The sequence below is a fragment of the Ovis aries genome, chromosome 14 (assembly GCF_016772045.2).
Source record: "Ovis aries strain OAR_USU_Benz2616 breed Rambouillet chromosome 14, ARS-UI_Ramb_v3.0, whole genome shotgun sequence".
Lineage (NCBI taxonomy): Eukaryota > Metazoa > Chordata > Mammalia > Artiodactyla > Bovidae > Ovis > Ovis aries.
In genome coordinates this window covers 15,324,329-15,344,966 of record NC_056067.1, presented here as the reverse complement: position 1 = coordinate 15,344,966, position 20,638 = coordinate 15,324,329, and the positions used below count along the sequence as shown (strand labels likewise).

Genomic DNA, 20,638 nt, shown 5'->3' with positions numbered 1-20,638 from the left:
TATAAAAGTTCATTTTAGAAAAAAGCAAATATGAAAATGCAAAATCATAGGATACTGAAAGAGGAACTCCCCAGGTTGGTAGGTACCCAATATGCTACTGGAGATCAGTGGAGAAATAACTCCAGAAAGAATAAAGGGATGGAGCCAAAGCAAAAACAGTAACCAGTTGTGGATATGACTGGTGATACAAGCAAGATCCAATGCTGTAAAGAGCAGTATTGCATAGGAACCTGGAATATTAGGTCCATGAATCAAGGCAAATTGGAAGTGGTCAAACAGGAGATGGCAAGAGTGAACATCGACATTCTAGGAATCAGCGAACTAAAATGGACGGGAAGTGGTGAATTTTCTCATATTTGACCATCATATCTACTGCTGTGGGCAGGAATCCCTTAGAAAAAATGGAGTAGCCATCATGATCAACAAAAGAGTCTGAAATGCAGTATTTGGATGCAATCTCAAAAATGACAGAATGATCTCTGTTCGTTTCCAAGGCAAACCATTCAATATCACAGTAATCCAAGTCTATGCCCCAACCAATAACACTGAAGAAGCTGAAGATGAACGGTTCTATGAAGACATACAAGACCTTTTAGAACTAACACCCAAAAAGATATCCTTTTCATTATAGGGGACTGGAATGCAAAAGTAGGAAGTCAAGAAACACCTGGAGTAACAGGCAAATTTGGCCTTGGAATACGGAATGAAGCAGGGCAAAGGCTAATAAAGTTTTGCCAAGAGAACTAACTGATCATAGCAAACACCCTCTTCCAACAACACAAGAGAAGACTCTACACATGGACATCACCAGATGGTCAACACCGAAATTAGATTGATTATATTCTTTGCAGCCAAAGATAGAAAAGCTCTATCAGTTCAGTTCAGTTCAGTCTCTCAGTTGTGTCCAACTCTTTGTAACCCCCTGAATCGCAACACACCAGGCCTCCCTGTCCATTACCAACTCCCGGAGTTCATTCAGACTCACGTCCATTGAGTCAGTGAGGCCATCCAGCCATCTCATCCTCTGTCATCCCCTTCTCCTCCTGCCCCCAATCCCTCCCAGCATCAGAGTCTTTTCCAATGAGTCAACTCTTCGCATGAGGTGGCCAGAGTACTGAAGTTTCAGCTTTAGCATCATTCCCTCCAAAGAACACCCAGGACTGATCTCCTTCAGAATGGACTGGTTGGCTCTCCTTGCAGTCCAAGGGACTCTCAAGAGTCTTCTCCAACACCGCAGTTCGAAAGCTCAATTCTTCAGCGCTCAGCCTTCTTCACAGTCCAACTCTCACATCCATATATGACCACAGGAAAAGCCATAGCCTTAACTAGATGGACCTTAGTTGGCAAAGTACTGTCTCTGCTTTTGAATATGCTGTCTAGGTTGGTCATAGCTTTTCTTCCAAGGAATAAGCGTCTTTTAATTTCATGGCTGCAGTCACCATCTGCAGTGATTTTGGAGCCCATGCTCTATACAGTCAGCAAAAACAATACTGGGAGCTGACTGTGGCTCAAATCATGAACTCCTTATTGCCAGATTCAGACTTAAATTGAAGATAGTAGGGAAAACCACTAGACCATTCAGGTATGACCTAAATCAAATCCCTTATGATTATACAGTGGAAGTGAGAAATAGATTTAAGGGACTAGATCTGATAGATAGAGTGCCCGATGAACTATGGATGGAGGTTCGTGACATTGTATGGAAGACAGGGATCAAGACCATCCTCATGGAAAAGAAATGCAAAAAAGCAAAATGGCTGTCTGGGGAGGCCTTACAAATATCTGTGCAAAGAAGAGAAGCGAAAAGCAAAGGAGAAAAGGAAAGATATAAGCATGTGAATGCAGAATTTCAAAGAATAGCAAGAAGAGATAAGAAAGCCTTCTTCAGCAATCAATGCAAAGAAATAGAGAAAAAGAACAGAATGGGAAAGACTAGAGATCTCTTCAAGAAAATTAAAGATACCAAGGGAACATTTCATGTTAAGATGGGCTCAATAAAGGACAGAACTGGTATGGACCTAACAGAAACAGAAGATTTTAAGAAGAGTTGGCAAGAATACACAGAAGAACTGTACAAAAAAGATCTTCACTACCCGGAGAATCACGATGGTGTGATCACTCACCTAGAGCCAGACATCCTGGAGTGTGAAGTCAAGAGGGCCTTGGAAAGCATCACTACGAACAAATCTAGTGGAGATGATGGAATTGCATTTGAGCTATTTCAAATCCTGAAAAATGATGCTATGAAAGTGCTTCACTCAATGTGCCAGCAAATTTGGAAAACTCAACAGTGGCCACAGGACTGGAAAAGGTCACTTTTCATTCCAGTCCCAAAGAAAGGCAATGCTAAAGAATGCTCAAACTACCGTACAATTGCACTCATCTCACACACTAGTAAAGTAATACTCAAAATTCTCTAAGCTAGGCTTCAGCAGTACGTGAACCATGAACTTCCAGATGTTCAAGCTGGTTTTGGAAAAGGCAGAGGAACCAGAGATTAAATTGCCAACCTCCGCTGGATCATGGAAAAAGCAAGAACATTCCAGAAAAACATCTCTGCTTTATTGACTATGCCAAAGCCTTTGAGTGTGTGGATCACAATAAACTATGGAAAATTTTTCAAGAGATGGAAATACCTGACCACCTAACCTGCCTCTTGAGAAATCTGTATGCAGGTCAGGAAGCAACAGTTAGAACTGGACATGGAACAACAGACTGGTTCCAAATAGAAAAAGGAGTACGTCAAGGCTGTATATTGTCACCCTGCTTATTTAACTTCTATGCAGAGTACATCATGAGAAACACTGGGCTGGAAGAAACACAAGCTGGAATCAAGATTGCTGGGAGAAATATCAATAACCTCATATATGCAGATGACACCACCCTTATGGCAAAAAGTGAAGAGGAACTAAAAAGCCTCTTGATGAAAGTGCAAGTGGAGAGTGTAAAAGTTGGCTTAAAGCTCAACATTCAGAAAACGAAGATCATGGCATCTGGTCCCATCACTTCATGGCAAAGAGATGGGGAAACAGTGTAAACAATGTCAGACTTTATTTGGGGGGGCTCCAAAATCACTGCAGATGGTGATTGCAGCCATGAAATTAAAAGACGTTTACTCCTTGGAAGGAAAGTTATGACCAACCGAAACAGCATTTTCAAAAGCAGCGACATCACTTTGCCAACAAAGGTCTGTCTAGTCAAGGCTATGGTTTTTCCAGTAGTCATGTATGGATGTGAGAGTTGGACTATGAAGAAAGCTGAGCTCAGAAGAATTGATGCTTTTGAACTGTGGTGTTGGAGAAGACTCTTGAGAGTTCCTTGGACTGCAAGGAGGTCCAACCTGTCCATTCTAAAGGAGATCAGTCCTGGGTGTTCTTTGGAAGGAATGATGCTAAAGCTGAAACTCTAGTTCTCTGACCACCTCATGCAAAGAGTTGACTCCTTGGAAAAGACTGATGCTGGGAGAAATTGGTGGCAGGATGGGAAGGTGCCCACAGAGGTTGAAAGATGGCTGGATGACATCACCGACTCGATGGCCATGAGTTTGGTGATGGACAGGGAGGCCTGGTGTCCTGCAGCTCTTGGGGGTCACAAAGAGTCACACGACTGAGCGACTGAACTGAGCTGAACTGAACTGAACTGAAACAGATCCTTACATTAGAACTAACTTGCTCAGACTTCAAACCTAGAAACAGTGGAGCTAGAATTTGAACTAGGAAATCTTGTCTCTAAAACTTGGGACTTTAAATCATTGCACAGACATTCCAGAGTCCAATTAGGTGAAAGGTAAAGGACATAATTGTGGCAATACGTTGGCCCAGTTTTGGATTGAAAGACTACAGTGAAGGTCAGTAAGAACAGCACAGTACAGAATAGGCCACAGTGTAGTAGATGAGTCTCAAATGGCAGCCCATGAAAAAGTATTTGCAGCTCAGAAGGACAGGACTGACATTATAAAAATACCTGCATAGAAGTTAAATAAACAAGGTGACAATATACGACCTGTCTTTAACTCCTTTCCGAATTTTTGAACCAGTCCATTGTTCCATATCTGGTTCTAACTATTGCTTCTTCACCTGCATACAGGTTTCTTAAGAGACAGGTAAGGTGGTCTGGTACTCTAGTCTTTTAAGAATCTTCCACAGTTTGTTGTGATCCACACAATCAAAGGCTTTCATGTAGTCAATGAAGGAGAAATAGATGTTTTTCTGGAATTCCCTTGCTTTTTTCATGATTCAGGGAATGCTCTGGTTCCTTTCCTCATTGAAACCCAGCTTGTACATCTAGAAGCTCTCCATTCACCTACTCTTGAAGCTTAGCTTTGCTAGCACATGAAATGATTGTGCTTGTATGATAGTTTGAGCATTCTTTGACGTTACTCTTTTTTGAGATTGGAATGAAAATTGAATTTTTCCAATCTTTTGGCCACTGCTGTGTTTTCCAAGCTGGCTGACATATTGAGTGCAGCACTTTAACAACATCATCTATTAGGGTTTAAATGTCTTGAATTCTATCACCTCCACTAGCTTTGTTCATAGTAATGCTTCCTAAGGCCCACTTGACTTCACCCTCCAGAATATCCAGCTCTAGGTGAGTGACCACATCGCTGTAGTTATCCAGGTCGTTAAGACCTGTTTTGTATTATTCTTTGTATTCTTGTCACCTTTTCTTAGACTCTTCTGCTTCCATTAGGTCCTTGCCGTTTCAGTCCTTTATCATGCCCATCCTTGCATGACATGTTCCCTTGATGTTTCCAGTTTTCTTGAAGAGATTGCTAGTCTTTCCCATTCTGTTGTTTTCCTCTATTTCTTTGCATTGTTCACTTAAGAAGGCTTTCTTATCTCTCCTTGTTATTCTCTGAAATTCTGCATTCAGCTGGGTATATCTTTCTCTCTCTCTTGCCTTTCACTTTTCTTTCCTCAGCTATTTGTAAAACTTCATCAGGCAACTACTTTGGCTTCTTGCGTTTCTTTTTGTGGGGGGGTGGTTTCGGTCACTGCTTCCTGTACAAACTTACAGGAGTGTGTATGAACTTACGTCCATAGTTCTTCAGGCACTCTATCCACCAAATCTACCATGTATGCAAGCCTACCTTATTTTATTCTGTTTCACTTTATTACACTTCACAGATAATACTTTTTTTTTTTTCCCATAAATTGAAAATCTGGCACCCCTGTGTCAAGTAAGTATATCAGCATCATTTTTTTCTGATAGCACTTGGTCACTTCATGTCTTCTATGTCACATTTTGGTAATTCTCACAATATTTCAAACTTTTCCCATAGTATTTAATTTGTATTATTGTTCTTTGATGTTGCTATTACAAAAAGATTACAGCTTGCTAAAGGCTTGCAATGATGGTTAGTATTTTTTTTTAACAGTAAAGTATTTTTTAATCAAAGTATGTACATTTTTTAGGCATAATGAATGCTATTGTACACTTAATAGAGCACAGTGTAGTATAACTTTTACATCCACTGGGAAACCAGAATATTCCTGTGCCTTGGTTTATTGCAATACTTAGTTTATTGCAGTGATCTTAAGCAGAATTTGCCTGTATTTCCAAAATATACCTGCATCTGGAAACATTTCTAAATATATTTTATTACGTTTAACAGAACTTCACCGGAGTAATTTATTCACTTGAGCCAGTAGAATAGGTTGATATTCAGCTTTATGTAATATGTGGCTGATGTATTTTTAGAGTGGTTTTTCCATTTATTCAAGAATAATTGTGTCTTCTTTGTACCTGATGCTGTACTCTTTCTAGAATGCAAATTCATTTGATACTTCATTCACAAATTTGGCAACTTTGATGCATCTTTAGTATAACATCAGGTACTCAGCAAGACTGGAGGGTTATCCTAAGTTTTAAGACACTTACATAAATATGATTTCCATAGAAAAATCTTTCAAAAGTGTATCAGATACTTTAATAATGGTAAGAGAGACATGTTTCTGCATGTGGATGATGGAGAGTTAAAATCGCTGGAAAACTGCCTGTCACAAGACAAACGTTACTTACTCATGTTCCTCAGGCATTTAGTCTTAATGCTTTCTGGGTAGCATTGCCCATCTCTGAAAATGCTGAAGATGATTTCTTCAGAAATAACTTACAGATTGCAGTATCTTTAGAGGAACAAAGGAGAAAAATGGTTTAAATTTTTTAAATATTTTTAAATATATAGTTTTCTATATGAAGCATGTAAGAATCAGGGTTAACACATCAAATAGTTAAAAGAGAAATCAGTGGTAAGAGAAGAGCTTTAAAACTAAGAGCTTAAAACCTAAATGCAATGTTTTGGTTTATTTTTCTTATGTTCTAATATAAAATTATAGAAAGGAAAGATAATAATTTAAAGAAATGCATATTATTTTTGTAAACCAGATATTCTGTTTTGGTAAGAGTAACTGAAGCAAAAGATCTCTGAGGAGTTCTTTTTTGTTTAGCTTAGCCACCTCTGGTTGGACACGTCAGCTATTGTACTCCTTTGCTCCCTTTCTGATAGTGTCGGTATGAATGAGCCATTGAAGATTAATGTAATTCTCATCTTATTTGAATATCTTTACCTAGTTAACCCCCAACAGAATGTTCTTTCTTGAAATTTATAAAACATAGTATCTTTCCTACTTACTCATACCACTTATATGTTGCCTGCCTTCAAAAATTCTCTTTTCTTGACTTTTGTCTTATCTTCCAACTGGACTGTTAGCTCTTTCGGGTAGAAACTATTTTATATACTTCTTTGTACTTCCCTTGTGGCTCAGCTGGTAAAAAAAAAATCCACCTGCAATGCAGGAGACTAGGATTTGATCCCTGGGTTAGGAAGATCCCCTGGAGAAGGGAAAGACTACTCCAGTATTCTAGCCTGGAGAATTTCGTGGACTGTATAGTCCATGGGGTTGCAAAGAGTTGGACATGACTGAGCGACTTTCACTGATATTCCCAAAACCTTCCATGGTACTTGAAAGTAGAAGACACTCATTCTGTCTGAAATTATGATGATGATTTAGGAAAGAGAGCTTCCCAAGTGATGCTAGTGGTAAAGAACCTACCTTCCAATTCAGGAAACATAAGAGATGCCTTTCAGTCTCTGGGTCAGGAATATCCCCTGGAGAAGAAATAGCAACCCACTCTGGTATCCTTGCCTGGAAAATCCTATGGACAGAGGAGCTTAGCGGGCTCTGGGTCTCAAAGAGTTGGACACAACTAAAGTGACTTAGCATACAACACACACACATCATACCTGACGGTTTCACAGAAGGCTCAGTGACAAAGAATTCACATGCCAAGCAGGAGATGCAGGTTGAATCCCTGGGTCAGGAATATCCCCCAGAGAATGAAAAGGCAACCCACTCCAGTATGCTTGCCTGGGAAATCCCATGGACAACGTGGCCTGGTGGACTACAGTCCATAATGTCGCAGAGAGTCAGACCTGACTTAGTGACAGAGAGTAAAAGAGAGAGAGAGATCATCCCTGAGCTGACAGCATGGGAAGCACATCTCCTGATGTGCATCTTCAGCTCACAGCAGTTTCTTTCATTTTATGATAAAAAGTGGGATGATTTTTTGGAGTACAAAAGTCTTAAATTGTTTATTTCCCTGCTTTCATTAAAATACTTTGTTTCAGAGGACCTACTGTATAGCTTAGGGAACTCTGCTCAATGTTATATGGCAGCCTGGATGGGAGGGGAGTTTGGGAGAGAATGGCTAGATATGAATGGCAGTGTCCCTTTGCTGTCCACCTGAAGCTATCACAACATTGTCAATCAGCTATACTCCAATACAAAATAAAAAGGTTAAAAAATAATAGTAAAATTTTAAAATGCTTTGTTTCACACTTGAAAAATGATCTAATTCATAACTTTCTGCCTCTAACAGGATGGAAATTTCTCTCTCAGTACTGTTCTTGAAAAACCTCAAAATATGATGGTGGTGGGACAGTCAGCATTTGCCGACTTTGGTAAGATTGTTTTTGTCTTTGCAAGTCTCCTCGTCTCTCTGACCTAGTCATATTAATTCTCTACATCTGAAAATAACTTAAGTATCTTCAGATCAATTACAGATATAAAAGATGCCTATCATAGGATTGGGGCTTCCCAGGTGGCACAGTGATAATCTACTTTCTAACTCAGGAGACACAGGAGATTCAGGTTCAGTTGCGGAGTTGGGAAGATCTCCTGGAGTAGTAACTGGCAACCCACTCCAGTATTCTTGCCTGGAAAATCCCTAGACAAAGGAGCCTGGCAGGCTACAGTCCATGGGGTAGCAAAGAGTCGAACACAACATAGCAACTGAGCACACACATACATGCATCGTAGTATTATAAGTGACATGTTTTCAGGTCTTTCCTATTGGGTTGGCCAAGTTCCTTCAGTTTTTAAGTGAAAACACATTTCTGTTTTTACCAAGAACTTATTGAACAGCATATTCAGCTTTTTGTTCCACTACCTTCTGCCACTTTTCAAGCAACTTCCTAATTCCACTTACCCAAAACTTTTTGTACAAAGAACTCTTCTAAGTGCCTTTTACAGTCTTCAGGGAATTGAAATTTTTTCCTTTAAGAGAATTTTGTAAAGACTGAAATAAATGGAAATCCAAGGGTATAATATCTGGTGGGTACAGCAGATGAATCAGAACTTCCCAGCCAAGCTGTAACAGTTTTTGCTGGGTCTTCAAAGAAACATGCAGTCTTGCATTATCCTGATGGAATATGTGTTTTCGGTTGACTAACCTGGATGCTTTTCTTCAAATGCTGCTGTCAGTTGGTCTAATGGGGAGTAGTACTTGTTGGAATTAATTGTTTGGTTTTCCAGAAGTAACTCATAATAGAAGACTCCCTTCCAATCCCACCACATACACAGCATCACCTTCTTTGGATGAAGACCAGCCTTTTGTGTGATTGGTGGTGTTTCCTTTCACTTGCCTCATGATCTATTCTGTTCCCTGTTATTATACACTATCCACTTTTCATTGCCCATCAACAGTTTGTTTTAAAAACAGAACGTTTTTGTTATGTTTAAGTAGAGAATTGCATGCAGAAATATGGTCAGTGTTGGTTCCCCCCCCCCCACTTAGATGGAACTCAAACATGAAAGCAGTAACCATAACCGAGCTGGTACAAATGATTTCCAGTGCTTGATTTGGATTATTGTTATTAATAATTATTATTTTTTGGCCACCTTGTGCAGCATTCAGGATCCTGGTTTCCCACCCAGGGATCAAACTCATGCCCCCTGCTTTGAAGTATGGAGTCTTAATACTGGACCTCCAAGGAAATCTTGATTTGGGTATTTTGAGTATGTCAGTTATCTCCCTTGAAGCATTACATTGATTGTTCTCAGTTAATGTCTCTATTTGATTGCTGTCAGTGTCAACAGGTCTACCAGACCATGGCTCGTTGTCCAATGAGAAATCTCTAGCATGAAATTTGCAAACCACTTTTGACATGTTCAGTCAGTCACAACACCTCGATACACTGCACAATTTTTTTTTTTTTTGCTTTTCAGCTCGTTTTTACCTTTCTTGAAATAATAAAGCAAAAATGTTGCTTGTTTTCTTCCATCTTTAATATTAAAGTAGCTACACAAAAATTCACCAATTCTGATGTTTTTTAAAACACAGTCTGATGTGACAGCCGTCACAATACAATCTAACAAAATTGTTTCAAATGAAGTTAATGATAACTAAGCACTACTAGAGCCATCTGATGGAAAAAGCTGAAGGACTATTTTGGCCAACCCAATACAATAAAGAGCAATTTATGATGTGTGTTTAAATTACAGTTTGAATTTAAGGGACTCCTCTTTGCAGGAGTAACCTGCAAAACAAGAATATCTATTGAACGTTCTCAACTAGTAATTATCATAACATTTTTATGTAGATCCACATTATGAAACAATGAAAAAAAAATTGAAAAATTTAACCTGACCTCTTGAAACTACTTGAATACTAAAAAACATTTGTTATTTACATCTGAATTCCAAAGAAGAGTAGTATTTGTTATAAATCTCTATATTCCATAAGAGTCTACACAATACATCAGGTTTAGAACTTCCAAAACATATGTGACTCTTTCATAATTTGTCAAGGTTATTATCCAAAAGATTTTAGTGTTAGATGAAAAAGTGGTCTAGATAGCCACTGCTAAGAATCCACAGCTCACTCCCACCCTGTTTTTCCTTCATTCTACAAACAGACACCTCAGCCTGTTTCTCAAAATGCAAGTGACACCTTCCTACCTAGAAAGGCTTCAGTTTCTTTATTTATAAAATAAAAATGGTTATAACCACCTCACGAGGCTACTGTGAATAACATAACGTGAATTAAGCACAATATCAGGCCCACAAAAATTATTGTATAATCTGAATCTTTTTATTGGACATGTTTGGTCTTATTGTTGTTGCTGCTTTTTGCTCAGCTGACTAAATCAACTCATTGTTTAGTGTCATAGAAATGTGTCCCATGGCAATTAAAGCAGGTTTGGTAGTGTTAGATGAAAATTTCAACATGAATCTTTCTATTGTATTGTATTTTACTTTTATTACATTGAACATTACTTTGCTTTTGATAAGATTTCTGGGGCCTGATTTATTATCTTTAATGCAGATAGTCAAGTGATAGGATACATGCATTTTTCTTTTAATTTGCTGGTGGACTTGATTAGCTGGATTAATGACAAGTCTCTCTAGGGAAAAAAGTTTATATGCACTATGTAATTCTCAGAAGACTAATAGACCTCCCTTAACCTGTGGTTAGGATCCTCCAAATCACAGATATTTATTTTCTGACTGTATGTTTTATATGATGAAGTGCTTTGCCTATAACAAAGTTTTAAGTAACTTTAAAGATTTTTTTTTAATTGTACTAATGATAAACAGACATTTACCTGTTTGTAGTGTTTCAATGTGCAGAATATAGGATATAATTAACTAAATACATCTTCCTCCCCTGTTTTTCATAGCTTTATGTAGTATATCAGTAAACTTTTAAATATATCAGGAAATTTTAAATAAATAGCCCATGCTGTCTTTTTAAAACTTGAAATATCTTTAGCTGGGTATTATCAAAAACAAGACTACTTTTGACTCCAAACAGATGGCACTGAATAAGGTTATGAACACTAATATATAAAAATAGGCACTTTCCTATACATTTGAATATGTCTGTGATTTGTATCCTGCCCTTCATCCTCTACCCCTCCCACTCCTTTTGAACCAAGGTGCAAGGAAAATGATTGACAGCCAAAAAGGCAGCAAGATACCAGAAATTTGCCATTTCATAGGGGGAAAAAAAAGCACATGCTTAAATAAATGATATAGCTCACAGGAAAAATCCTATACCAAAGGAGTTTTTAAATGGCTCCCAGCTCCCTTAAGTTGTCTAGGAACAGAAGATTTTGGGGTATTTTTTTTAACCTATGGTGAAGTTTTTAGCTTCCAATATAAAATATTTTTAAAAGATATCAAAAAACCTATGCTAAATTTAGGCTGTGCTAGTATAGTAAAAGCGGGGGCGGGGGGGGGGAGGGGAGAGAGGGTGGTTTGAAATCAAACAAATCAAGAATATTTTCAAATAAAACAAGGAAATAGTTATTCATACTTATGATAACATTATCTTTTCCCTTTGTAATACAAAAAAATACTTTCCCAGAAATTAAATAAAACTATGAAATTTTACACAGGCAATAAAAATAATTATCAAATTCTTTTAGGAGGGAAGTGCAGAAAAGTATGTTGTGTGATACGATTATCTTAAAAAAATCAAACTAAGGACTTCCCTGGTGGTCCAGTGGCTAAGACTCTGGGCTCCCAATGCAAGGGGCCTGGGTTTGATCTGTAGTTTGAAAAGTAGATCCCACATGCCACAGTAAAAGATCCTGCATTCCACAATTAAGACCCTGTGCAGCCAAAGAAATCATGAATATTTTTTTTAAATAATCAGAATATGGAATCAGTATAGAATATATCAAAATAATAATAATGGTTATGTTAGAAGTAGGATAATAGGTTATCTTATTACCTGTTTTCCATATTTTCTGTTGTATGGTTAGATTAATTTAATAATGAAAAAGTAAATTATGGAAGGATAATAGTCAACTATACCAAGTACAAGGTATGTACTTAAAGTGTTTAGATTTTGTTATCATACTTCCTCTAACTTCATATATAATTGACTCTGTCCTCTTAGTTGCATGAACAACTGCTTCAGAGAAGGTTATGTACTTTCTTGCAGTCTTTAACTCCTACAGCTTTGTAAGTATAGTGTCCCTAAGTATCCATGGGGAATTGGTTCTAAGACCACCCCACTACCGCCAGTTCCTCACAACTACTGCCAGATAGCCAAATCCAAAGATATTCAAGTCCCTTCTACTGTAGAAAATTACATACATAGTACAGTCAGACCTCCATTACTGTGGCTTCTGCAGTTGGTTGAATGGATGCAGAACCCATAGATCTGTACAGCCAACTGTACCTTTATTTAAAAACTTCAGAAAGTAAAGTTAAAATCTTCTGCTGTGATGAGATATACAGAAGGAAATACTTCTAGGACATGGAATAGGAATTCAGGGGAAGATCATTATTATATAATTATTATTATATCATCATTAATATAATATAATATTATTAATATTATTATTATATCATCATTATTATTATATCAAAAGAGAGGTAGATTTAAACAGTTTTAAAATACTGGACTTTCTTGGGATGAAAACCAGTCAAGAGACGGGTTGGGGATGAGGTGTTACAAGCATGAGCTAACTGCATCAGTGATTGGAGGGACAGATGTGAGAAACTTTACAAAGAAAGAATCAGTAAATGTAGAGATGGGTTTGACACTAGAAGGAGTAAAAAAAATAAATATTGCCTCTGAATGACTAAAAGAAGCATTATATTCTCTACTATTCTTCACAGAGACAGGTAAACAGGAGAGTAAACTAGCTATTAAGGTACTTTAAAGTCATTAATAATGCTGATAAGACAGCAAAGCTGAAAGAAACATTTATGAAACATAAGTTCAGTAATACAACCAAAGTAAGTTTGAAAATCCTCCAAGACCTGAATGAGTCCTCCACGAAAGACAGTATGAATAGAGTTTTACAAGAATAAGGAGGAAGTAAAAGGATCACTAAAAGGTGGTCAAAAAGTTTTGATGATATTTAAAATGTGATGCCCAAAGGTGTCATTTACAGAGTTATTTAGCAGTTCTTGAGTCATAAAAATCAGCCAATAAACAGTGGCTGCTGCTAGTTACTAGCTGGGCCCTGGCCTCACGCTTGGGATATCTGCAATCCATAAATGCCTCTACTAATAGTTAATCGGTCATCTTCTAGAAAACATGTTTTGTGTCAAACTATTATATCACCCTTTTCAACTGTATGTTAAAGTTAAATGTTTTTCTAGGTACACTCAGAATATCAAAGTCTAGAATTTCAACAGATAAGGTGATAGTTCTTTACTAAACTACATAGGACAAAAAAGTCAAGAAAAGTAAGGGTTATTTTTTCTATCAAAATATTACATACAATCAGATTTAGAGAAAACATTAATTTTGTATGCCGTGCCAAATGTAATAGAAATCATTGAAAAACTATAAAACTGAAGGGGAAACAGAAACTAACAGAATATCAGAATTTCCTATATATTGAATCATATTTTAAATTTCACAATATACATGGATTTATATATCCAAATCTAACTCTTGTGTACTGGGTTATCATAAAGGGATCACACTTTATTCTTCAAGTGAGGGAAGAATACTGGCATGTTGACAAAGCCTGGGAATTATCAATCAGGCCTAAATAATCCTAAAAATAATAAAGAAGTTAATGAAAACAGAAAACTTTGTCATCTGTGAAAGTAACATATTGGAAAGTATTGAACCCCTTAAATTGTGTCATGTATGATTGAAACCAAATCTTATTCAATTGAGTATCCCAGTTGCCTAATATAGTAAATAATGAACAGCATATACTAAAGTAAAGGAGAAAGGGAGCAAAACCCCACAATCAAATTATTTTATGAAGTTTTTATGCTGCTTGATAAAAATTCAGAGTTTTAACCCCAAATTAACCATAAGGTGTTAGTCGCTTATTCGTGTCCAACTCTGAACCCATGGGCTGTGGCCTGCCAGGCTTCTCTGTCCATGGAATTCTCCAGGCAAGTATATGGAGTGGGTAGCCATTCCCATCTCCAGGGGATCTTCCCAACCTAGGGACTGAACCCAGTTCTCCCACACTGTGGGCAGATTCTTTATGGTCTGAGCCACCAGGGAAACCTAGGCATTTTATTATTTTTGATGTGATGGTAAATGAGATTGTTTCTTTAATTTCTCTTTCTTCCGTTGTTTATGTATAGAAACGCAAAAGGTTTCAATATATTAATTTTGTATTCAGCAACTTTACTGAATTCTTGATGAGCTGTAATAGTTTTCTGGTAGCATCTTTAGGATTTTTAGGATTTTCTATGTATAGTAGCATGTCATCTGCATACTGACAGTTTTACTTCTTCTTTTCCAATTTGGAATCCTTTGGTTTCTTTCTCTGATGACCATGGATTTGCCATGCCTTCCGAATCTATGTTGAATAATAGTAATGAGAGTGAACATTCTTGCCTTGTTTCTGATCGGTTTGTTGTGTATGGCCTTTTTTATATTGAGGTAGGTTCCCTCCTTGCCCACTTTCTGGAGAGTTTTTATCATAAATAGGTGTTGAATTTTGTTGAAAGCTTTTTCTGCATCTACTGAGATAATCATATAGTTTCTATTCTTCATTTGTTAATATGATGTATAACATTGATTTGCAGATATTAAAGATCCTTTGTATCCCCGGGATCTCACTTGATCATGGTGTATGATATTTTTAATGTATTATTAGATTCAGATCACTGGTATTCTGTTGAGAATTTTTGCATCTATGTTATCAGTGATACTGGCCTGATTTCCGTTTTTTGTAGTATCTTTGGTTTTCGTATTAGGCTGATGTTAATCTCATAGAATGAGTTTGGGAGTGTTCCTTCCTCTGTTTTTTTTTGGAAATAGTTGGAGAAGGATAGGTGTTAATTCTTCTCAAAATCTTTGATAGAATTCACCTGTGAAGCCTTCCACTTCTGGACTTTTTCTTGTTAGGAGTTTTATAATCATAGTTTCAGTTTCAGTGCTTGTGATCGTTCTGTTCATATTTTCTATTATTTCGTGGTTAAATCTTGAGAGTTTGTACCCTTCTAAGAATTTGTCCATTTCTTCCAAATTGTCCATTTTATTGGCATATAGTTGCTTGTAGTTGTCTCTTATGATCCTTTGCGTATTTTTGTTGTCCATGTTAACTTACTCTTTTTCTTTCTGATTGTATTGATTTGAACCCTCTCCCTGTTTTTCTTGATGAGTCTGGCTAAAGGTCTATCAATTTTATCTTCTCAAAGAGCCAGCTTTTAGTTTCATTGATCTTTTCTGTTGTTTTCTTAGTCTTTGTGCCTGCCTTTTATTTCTGCCCTGATCTTTATTGCTTTCTAGCTACTAACACTGGGTTTTGTTTTTTCTCTCTCTAGTTGCTTTAGGTGTAAGGTTAGGTTCTTTATTTGAGATTTTTCTTGGTGTAAGATTGTATTTACATAAACTTCCCTTTTAGAATTGCTTTTGCTGCATCCCATAGGTCTAGATCATTGTATTTTCGTTATCATGTGTCTCTAGGAATTTTATAATTTCCTGTTCAATTTATTCAGTGATCCATTGAACTTACTGTTTAGCCTCCTTGTGTTTCTTCTTTTTTACAGTTTTTTTTTCCAATAATTGATTTCTTTTTTTTTTTTACTTTACAATATTGTATTGGTTTTGCCATACATTGACATGAATCTGCCACGGGTGTACATGTGTTCCCCATCCTGAACCCCCTCCCACCTCCCTCCCTATCCCATCCCTCTGGGTCATCCCAGTGCACCAGCCCTGAGCATCCTATATTATGCATCAAACCCCTGGACTGGCAATTTGTTTCGCATGTGATAATATGCATGTTTCAATGCCGTTCTCCCAAATCATCCCACCCTCGCCCTCTCCCACAGAGTCCAAAAGACTGTTCTATACATCTGTGTCTCTTTTGCTGTCTCACATAAAGGGTTATCATTACCATCTTTCTAAATTCCATATATATGTGTTATTATACTGTATTGGTGTTTTTCTTTCTGGCTTACTTCACTCTGTATAATAGGCTCCAGTTTCATCCACCTCATTAGAACTGATTCAAATGTACTCTTTTTAACGGCTGAGTAATACTCCATTGTGTATATGTACCACAGCTTTCTTATCCATTCATCTGCTGATGGACATCTAGGTTGTTTCCATGTCCTGGCTATTATAAACAGTGCTGCGATGAACATTGGGGTACATGTGTCTCTTTCCATTCTGGTTTCTTTGGTGTATGTGCCCAGCAGTGGGATTGCTGGGTTATATGGCAGTTGTATTTCCACTTTTTTAAGCAATCTCCACACTGTTCTCCATAGTGGCTGTACTAGTTTGCATTACACCAACAATGTAAGAGGGTTCCCTTTTCTCCACACCATCTCCAGCATTTATTGCTTGTAGACTTTTGGATAGCAGCCATTCTGACTGGCATGAAACCTCACTGTGGTTTTGATTTGCATGTCTCTGATAATGAGTAATGTTGAGTATCTTTTCATGTGTTTGTTAGACATCTGTATGTCTTCTAACCCTAACTCATTCTATGAGGCCACCAGTAATTGATTTCTAATCCAATAGCGCTGTTGTCAGAAGGGATGCTTGATATGATTTCAGTTTTCTTAAATTTACTGTTACTTCATTATGGCACAGAGGTTAAAGCATCTGCCTGCAATGTGGGAGACCTGGGTTTGATCCCTGGGTTGGGAAGATCCCCTGGAGAAGGAAATGGCAACCCGCTCCAGTACTCTTGCCTGAAGAATCCCATGGACGGAGGAGCTTGGTGGGCTACAGTCCACGGGTTGCCAAGAGTCAGACACGACTGAGCGACTTCACTTTCACTTTCACTTCATTAGTGACCCAAGATCTGATCTATCCTGGAGAATGTTTTGTGTGCACTTGAGAGGGAAGTGTATTCTGCTGCTTTCGGATGGAATGCCCTATACTTATCAAGTCTATCTGGTCTAATGTGTCAATTAAGGCTTGTGTTTCCATATTAATTTTTTGTCTGTCCATTGGTATAAGCGGGTGTTAAAGTGCCCCACTCATAATCTATTTTACACAGGTGTTTTAAAAATCAAATGCCTTCAAAGAAACGCATGACTTTATTACAAAAGAGGTTGTATAGGATAAAGTTCTAGGTATTGTGCTTCCTAGGCTTGATTTCATTTTTTGACTTATTTAAGACTACCTTTCATTCCGAAGACTTAATAATGAACTTTTGTTTTTTGTTTTCTATAGTTGAAAATTGGCTGCTCTTTTGTGACGTAGCCTTATTTATTTTTTCACTAAAAGGGACCCTGAATTCCAGCTGATATTTATCAATAAAAGTAGTTTCAGATTTTCCCTTTTAAATGTACTATAGCACCTTCATCCCCAGTCAGAAATTATCTAGTAGATTTAAATACAATATACTTCAATATATGAAATATAGATAACTAGATGTAAGTGCTGGATTCAAGGAATTTGAAATATAATTCATAGAATACCTTGACTTTTATGGTACAGACATATCAGCTCAGTCAAATAGTTGATTCTATTCTTTAAAACTGTGTAGGAATCAGTTTTTCTTCCATTCAGCTTTTTTCCTGTTTTGTGCTGGAAGATGTACAAGATGTTAACCAATTCAGAAATAACCTTTTTTTCAGTGCCTACTCTTTAGACTATTCTAGATGCTTGGCATGTAGCCATAAATGAAGCATATAAAAACCTTGATTTCATGAAGTTTAAATTCTGTTGAAGAAGGAAAAACAATAAGAAGTTAGTATTTTTATTAAGTGTTAAAAAGAGTTTTGAACAGATAAAAGTAGTGTAAGAGAAACTGAGAAGGCTTATTTTCTATAGCTGATTGAAGGTCATATTTGACCTTCGAGTTTGGAGACCTTGGAAGAATGTTACAGAGGTAACACCTAAATGTATGTTCAAGGTACAAAAAGAAGAAAGGCACTTGGCCAGGTCTTTAGGGAACTGAGAACCAAGGTAAGAAATTTGGGTTTTATTCTAGATATAATTGGGAGCTTCAAGGGAACTTAATAGGACATGTAATTAATCAAGCAGTATTTTGGACATAAGTTTGTGATGTCTGTTAGACACTAGAATGTTATACATGTGGGAGATACTAGCTCTGAAGAGACACAGAGTTGGATATTAGTATGTCTTTGTTTAAATACCTTTTAGAAGGTGGATAATGGATAAAGGAGTACCTTCCCAGAGTATCCCACCTTTCTTCCTAAAACTAAAACTGTTACTTATTCCAGCCACAGTGAGTGGCTTCTTTGATGTTCCTCAAGCAGGCCAGGCACAGTTTCCCCCTACAGGCTTTTTCCTTTGCATGGAATGCTCTTTCTCTGAATATTCCTCTTGGCTCAACTCCCTTACCACCTTCTAGTCCCACTTAAATGTCACCTTCTCCAGACCTTCCCTGACCACTCTATTTAAATTTGTAACCCCTGCTCTGACACTCCTGACCCCTTTCCCTCTTTACTTTTTCCATTGCATTTATCACTATCTGACATATCACGGATCTGACATCACATCTGCTTTTATTTATGTACTCCGTTGGTGTGTTTTGTTCACTGTTATATCTCTTGCCTTGGAACAGTTCTAGTTACATTGTAAACACTCAATGAATAGTTTTGAACATGTAACTTAATTTTTAAAATATCTTAATTTATTTCACCATTTGGTTTTTAATAATTGATCCCAAATTTAAGACATGTCTTAAATATCTTCAGCCATAATCCTAAGCCCAGACTTCTTAGTGTCATTCACATGATGAGGACAGAGCTAACATTACTTTGGCTCATTCTGATTAAAGTTAAGTGATTGAATTAAAAATTGTTCTAAATCTCTAAAATAGATGGATGTTGATTTCAGTAGGAGACTTCCTAGGTCCTTGTGAATTTTAATTCTCAGTTTTTGTATTTCCATTTTTCTAATTCCTAAATGCTGACAACATACATTACCTGTACTGTTTTGTTTATACTATTTAACATTTAAAGAGACCATTGTATTTGCACAGTTTCTGAATATTACATTGAATCTTCATAGTATCAATTTGTTCTGACATGATCAGAGTAAAAGCAACCAATTTAAGTAGTTCTCTCTAACCTGGCAGCATGACCTACCCCTATTTCACCAAAGAAAGACAATACTATTGCAAATTTTGATAAATCTGGAATATTTTCTGTGCACACGTTGCCATATGACATGGGAAGTAAAGAGGCATTCTTAGAAGACTCTTCTAATGTGCATCTAGTTCATTAGTGTTTCCTTTTCATTCCAGGTCACTGTGGCTATTGCATTGCAGTGGTTGCCATAGCAAAATTGATTAGTCCCTGAGTTTTATTTCTAGCAAAGACTATAAGACATCTATCGTTGTGAGTCACAGATGCCAGATGTGATTTAGATAAATATTTTGAATGCTTTTTGATTGGAAATGGTAATTTATATACAAATTGTAAAATTGCTACTTCTGAGTCTTGATTTTATACATACTCAGTATTCAAAGCAGACAAAGCTATACTTACTCCTTTTATTTAAGATTACAAATATGAGGAAAAACTAGGACCCTGAGTCCATGAAGTTTTTTTTGTTTAAATTTTATATGATAGATTCTTGCCTTTCTAGGTAAGGGGGTTTGGGGTTTGTTTGTTTGTTTGTTTTTATTTGGTACACCTATCTTTCTGACTTACTAAATTCTCAAAGTTATACTGTTCTTTTAATTTTTCAAAGGTGCATGGATTATGAGTATATAATTATTTCTTTGAAAATTAAATTTAAAGCACTTAAAGAGTCTATAATTAGTGTTATATTTTACATTATCACATTACTGTTCTGTAATTTAGCAGGTTTTTTTTTTCTTTTTTTTAATTTAAGCTAATTGAGACGCTTGTCTCTCTAAGCCTGCCCTAGTTAATAGAATGGATCTCTGATAACTGGAGCAATCCATGTAACTGATCTGTGAACTTCATCATGCATTTATCTCTTTGTTGGTTGATTGTTCAGTATTGAGGAAGTGGTTACTGCAGGATCTTTCCGATTCTTAGACCTTCCAGTTACATACAGCCTGGGAAAGACTAACAGTGAAATTTATTCCTCTCTGATACCTTACACCTGAGGGGAATTCCCCCAATCAGAGCAGTATAGAGTAATATACTCTCAGAGCCTGAGAATAAATTGTGAAGATCCCCTTTCTAAATGTCCTACGACATTTTCAAGTAACCCAGGCTTCCAATTCAACCCTATTTTCTTTACATCTCTGCATTTTCATTCTGTGTAAATACTCCATCCATAGATAAGCAAAAGCAGACATGTAAATCTTGGATATAGGTAAGTATACAGCTCTCTGTGCTTAACCTTCACCCTCTAAAGAATTGAGTGATGGGTTGGATGGATCAATCTGTCGTGGATAGATGGATAAGAGCGCCGTTTGCTACTTACTCCTTGTCCAGAGCAATCCATTCCC

At 36.9% G+C, this 20,638-nt stretch overlaps 1 protein-coding gene across 1 annotated transcript in view; it reads left to right on the top strand.

Annotated features, from left to right (window-relative positions):
- The window catches only part of ITFG1 (integrin alpha FG-GAP repeat containing 1), a 296,298-nt gene that overhangs the window by 74,622 nt on the left and 201,038 nt on the right, over positions 1-20,638 (top strand). The window contains exon 8 of the mRNA XM_004014969.5: positions 7,882-7,963. Within this exon, the coding sequence (XP_004015018.2) occupies positions 7,882-7,963 (82 nt within the window). The remainder of the gene's footprint in view (positions 1-7,881; positions 7,964-20,638) is intronic.